This window comes from Protobothrops mucrosquamatus, unplaced genomic scaffold (assembly GCF_001527695.2).
Source record: "Protobothrops mucrosquamatus isolate PMUCROS unplaced genomic scaffold, P.Mucros_1.0 scaffold3824, whole genome shotgun sequence".
Lineage (NCBI taxonomy): Eukaryota > Metazoa > Chordata > Lepidosauria > Squamata > Viperidae > Protobothrops > Protobothrops mucrosquamatus.
In genome coordinates this window covers 52,177-57,513 of record NW_015389776.1, presented here as the reverse complement: position 1 = coordinate 57,513, position 5,337 = coordinate 52,177, and the positions used below count along the sequence as shown (strand labels likewise).

Sequence of the window (5,337 nt, the reverse complement as noted above, 5' to 3'; positions counted from 1 at the left end):
GACCCCCAGGGGGAGGGCCTTCTCTGTGGGTGCCCCCACCCTCTGGAACGAACTACCCCCCGAGATCCGGACGATTCCGGATCTCTTAACCTTCCGCCGCGCCCTCAAGACATGGCTTTTTCAACAAGCGGGCCTGACCTAGGGTGAGTTTTAAATAGGGATAATTTTTAAACAATTTTAAAGAGCCACAGCTACCAATATTTGGATTTTAATTGGTTTTTAGCAGGGGAAAATTTTTTGTACAATGTTTTAATATGCTGTGAGCCGCCCTGAGTCCCATGGGGAGAAGGGCGGCATATAAATTTAAATATAATAATAATAATAATAATAATAATTCCCTCGTGGCAGAAAGACACGCCGGATGGAAAAAATCGGCTTCAGTGTTTCTGCCGTCCCCCTAATAAGGCAGGCTCTCAAACCAGCATTCAAATATTTTAAATTCTTTGAGGATTCTGACCATACGGTGGGAAGAAGCATTGGAAAAACGGGAGAGCCGGCTCAGCAGAAGAGCCACCCAGGGGTGGCTCATCAAATGGGTGACGCATCCCAGGAGGCCATAAGAGTCGGGTCTAGTGGTTAAGGGGCTGGTCTAGAAATTGGGAGTCAGGGAGTTCTAGTCCTGCCTTAGGCATGGAAGCCGTCTGAGTGACTTTGGGTCAATCACCAGGAAATTGTGAGTTTTAGTTCTGCCTTAGGTATGGAAGCCGGCTGGGTGACTTTGGCCAGTCACCAGGACACTGGGAATTCTAGTCCTGCCTTAAGCATGGAAGCCATCTGGGTGACTTTGGCCAGACACCAGGAGAAAGTGAGTTCTAGTCCTGCCTTAGGAGATATGAAAGCCAATTGGGAGACTTTGAGCTAGTCCTTCTGTCTCCCAGCCTATCCCACCTCACAGGGTCGTTGTTTCAGGGGGGAGAAAGGAATATTATGCATGTTTGCCACTTTGTATTACTTATAAACTAATAAAGCTGGCTTTTAAAAAAATCTAATAAACCCAGCGTGCAGCGTCCTTTCCAATGCTCCATTGGCGTCTTTCCAAAGAGGAGAAGGTGCACCAGAAGGAAGATGGGTCCCTTCCAACTTCTCTTGAACATTTCTGCTGCTTTTGGCTGAGACCTAACAGAGAAGCAAGAATTTATGACCCAGCCCTACACACTGAACCGGTCCAGTGTGCCAAAAGGGGCTGGGTTTCCTCCAGATTTCCACATTAATTACTGTAATTGCACCCAGCACCGTGTTCCTCCTGGGCGGGCAGAGGCCACAGACTTTGCCCCTTCCTCCCGCAACCAGCACCACAACGTTGGGTCAGCGTCTTCAGTCCGAAGAAAGTGGAACGGGCTCGGCTGCTAGGATGAAGATTGAATTCGCTCCTCGCCACATCCCGTGGGAGAGACGGCTTCAGACGGCCTCCGTGCTTCAATGGGTCTTCTGTTTTTTGTGCATGGGTAAAAATAAAAGATGGTTATTCCTAATTAAGGGGACATTTTTAAGGGGGGGAGGAAGGAGGGGGCTGTCTTTTAAGATAGAGGTCCCCAACCTTTTGGGCACCAGGGACTGGTTCCATGGAGAGAGGTTTTTCCATGGACCGGAGGGTGTGTGGTTTTGTGTGGTGCCTGCATTCTGCAGATGGGGTTTTGCTTGTTTGTGCAGACCGGTTGCTGGCATGCCATGGCCTGGTACCGGTCCACAGACCGGGGGTTGGGGACCCCTGTTTTAAGGAGTTGCCAGAAAAATCTCCACCTGTGGCTTGCATTGCGCAGCAAAACCGAGGGGTACATTTTGCAGGAAGAAGACTCTGAGATGGACAGGGATCCGTTTTGCAAGCTCCTTCTGGCAGGGATCTGCCTTTCTTTTTTTTGTTGGCCTCGACTTACAACAATTCATTTAGTGACCAACGTCACAACGGCACTGGAAAAAAGTGTCTTATGACTATTTTTTCAAGCTGACACCTGTCGCAGCAGTCCCACGGTCAGGTGATCAAAATTCAGACACTTGGCAACTGGTTCATATTTATGACGGTCGCAGCATCCTGGGGGGATCACGTGATCCCCTTTTGCGACCTTCTGACAAGCAAAGTCAATTTGCGAAGCCGGATTCACTTAACAACCGTGTTACTAACTTAACTGCAGTTGTTCATTTGTGGCAAGAAAGGAGTAAAACAGGGCAAAATTGGAGACAGGAAAAAAAAATCTGCATTTCTAGTCAACCGGCAGCATTTATTTGATTTACCAAAAGAGAAATTCTGTGAAAAAGTGTTTTTCCGGGACAAGGACAGAGGTAGGCAATGTTGGCATTTTTATGACTTGTGGACTTCAACTCCCAGAATTCCTCAGCCAGCATGGCAGGAACTATGGCCCCTTCATGACTGGTGGACTTCAACTCCCAGAATTCCTGAGCCAGCATGGGGGAACTATAGCCCATTCATGACTGGTGGACTTCAACTCCCAGAATTCCTGAGCCAGCATGGGGGAACTATGGCCCCTTCATGACTTGCGGACTTCAACTCCCACAATTCTAGAAAATTCTGTCCAGAAATTGTGGCTGCTCCAACACTGGAGGTTTTCAAGAAGAGACTGGACAGTCACTTGTCTGAAATGGAATAGAGTTTCCTGCTTGAGCAGGGGGCTGGACTAGAAGACCTCCAAGTTCCCTTCCAGCTCTGTTATTCCTGATTAGGGAATCAAACATGTTAACGTGAAAGACCCCTAACCATTCTCCCTTTTCTTCCTCCAGCTCAGTGCTGCATTGCCGTCTTCATCCTCCTCCTCTTCACACGCTTCTGGCTGATCAGCACCCTCTATGCTGCCTGGTGGGCGTTCGACTGGGACACCCCGAGCAAAGGTGGGCGGCGCTCCCACCGGATGCGGAATTCGGTCGTCTGGCGATACATGAAAGATTATTTCCCAATCTCGGTACGTGTCCCCCTACGTGTTTCCTGCCTGAGCAGTGGGTTGGACTAGATTACCTCCAAGGTCCCTTCCAGCTCTATTCTATTCTGTTCTGTTCTGTTCTATTTCTATTCCAATCCATATTTTCTATTCTATTATATTCTATTCTATTCTATTCTATTCTATTCTATTCTATTCTATTTTTTACGATGTAAAAAAAATGCTGAGACTCTAGAAAGAGTACAGAGAAGAGCAACAAAGATGATTAGGGGACTGGAGGCTAAAACATATAAGGAAAGGCTGCTGGAATTGGGTATGTCTAGTTTAACGAAGAGAAGGACGAGGGGGGACATGATAGCCGTGTTCCAGTATCTCAGGGGCTGCCCCAAAGAAGAGGGAGTCAAGCTATTTTCCAAGGCGCCTGAAGGCAGGACGAGAAGCAATGGGTGGAAACTGATCAAGGAGAGAAGCAACCTAGAACTAAGGAGAAACTTCCTGACAGTTAGAACAATTAACCAATGGAACAACCTGCCTCCAGAAGCGGTGAATGCTCCAACACTGGAAGTTTTTAAGAAGAGACTGGACAGCCATTTGTCTGAAACGGTATAGGGTTTCCTGCCTGGGCAGGGGGTTGGACTCGATGACCTCCAAGGTCCCTTCCAACTTTATTATTATTATTATTATTATTATTATTATTATTATTATTATTATTATTATTATTATTATTATTATTATTATTATTATTATTATTATTATTCTATTCTATTCTATTCTATTCTATTCTATTCTATTCTATTCCTTATTCTTGCTTAGAATAAGGCTGAGGAATTCTGGGAGTTGAAGTCCACAAGTCATAAAAGGGCCAAGTTTGAATGCCATAAACTAAGAAGTAGTTGGTGATAGCAGCCTTGACCTTAATTAGCTTTTCAGTACAGGCAAAGCCAGGTGCCGCCCCCTGGTGGCACAGTATGAAAGAAAAAACAGGAGTCTGGATGTCGTTTTTTCAGAGTAGGAAATTGTACAAATCAACAAAACAAACTATAGCTGCAAGGACCAATCCAGGCAGTTGTGAAGAGCCGAGACTGACCTGGAGTGACAAATCAATAGAAAGTTATGCTCATGAAACGTTTTGCTATTGGATACAGTAAATCGGGGGTCTTCAAACTTGGCAACTTTAAGACTTCTGGACTTCAACTACCAGAATTCCTGAGCCAGCATGGGGGAACTATGGCCCCTTCATGACTCGTGGACTTCAACTCCCAGAATTCCTCAGCCAGCATGGGGGAACTATGGCCCCTTCATGACTTGTGGACTTCAACTCCCAGAATTCCTCAGCCAGCATGGGGGAACTATGGCCCCTTCATGACTTGCAGACTTCAACTCCCAGAATTCCTGAGCCAGCATGGGGGAACTATGGCCCCTTCATGACTTGTGGACTTCAACTCCCAGAATTGCTTAGCCAGCATGGGGGAACTATGGCCAGCATGCCTGGCTGAGGAATTCTGGGAGTTCAAGTCCACAAGTCTTAAAGTTGCCAAGTTTGACGACCCCTGCAGTAAAAGTTTAATTTCTCATGCTTGCAAAAGAGCTAGACTTAAAACAGTTCATTTAGTGTCCGTTCGAAGTTACAACGGCACTGAAAAAAAAGTGACGATCCTTTTTCACACTTATGACCGTTTCAGCCTCCCCATGGTCACGTGATCCAAATTCAGAACCTTGGCAACTGACTCACAGTTATGACCACTGCAGTGTCCCAGGGATCACCTGATTCTTTTTTTGTGACCTTCTGACAGGGAAAGCCAATGGGCAAAATCAGATATTTTTTTATATCGACTCTCCAAAACTGCTGTGGGAATCATATACCCAGTTAATATAACCACAAATGTTGCGTAAATGATCGGTCATTGTGTGCTTCCTTCTCTTTTAAAGAGAATTTAAGAGTGGGGAAGAGTTGACGTGGTTAGCCAAATTGTAGTGTTTTTTTTTAACTTTTGCAATCAAATCTAGAAGGTGGCATCTTCCTGTCAACACAACCCAGGTTGTGCCCACTTGACCCGGTTCAAAAGCCTCTTTGTGGCTGTGGGAAGAGAGATTGCCAAGGGGTTGTTTTCTCATGCAATTATCTTTCTTTGACGTGGTTCTTTGGCCTATAGCCAAACAGGTGTTGCAGGCTTTTGAAATACAACAAAGAGCATTGTTTTTGGCCTGGGGTTTAAGGAGGAAGATTGTACACACCAGAAAAAAATGCTCAACAGTAGCAACTGTGAGAGGGATCTCAGAGTCCTAGTGGACAATCACTAACCAAAGAGAGAAGCAACCTAGAACTAAGGAGAAATTTCCTGACATAACAATTAATCAATAGAACAATTTGCTTCCAGAATGCTCCAACACTGGAAGTTTTTAAGAAGAGACTGGACAGCCATTTGTCCGAAATGGTATAGGGTTTCCT

General features: G+C 45.7%; 1 protein-coding gene across 1 annotated transcript in view; it reads left to right on the top strand.

Annotated features, from left to right (window-relative positions):
* Nucleotides 1-1,351: 1,351 nt before the first annotated feature.
* LOC107298263 (2-acylglycerol O-acyltransferase 2-A-like) overlaps nucleotides 1,352-5,337 on the top strand; it is a 9,440-nt gene continuing 5,454 nt past the window's right edge. Inside the window, exons 1-2 of the mRNA XM_015827635.1 lie at nucleotides 1,352-1,445; nucleotides 2,734-2,912. Coding sequence (XP_015683121.1) covers nucleotides 1,352-1,445; nucleotides 2,734-2,912 — 273 coding nt within the window. The remainder of the gene's footprint in view (nucleotides 1,446-2,733; nucleotides 2,913-5,337) is intronic.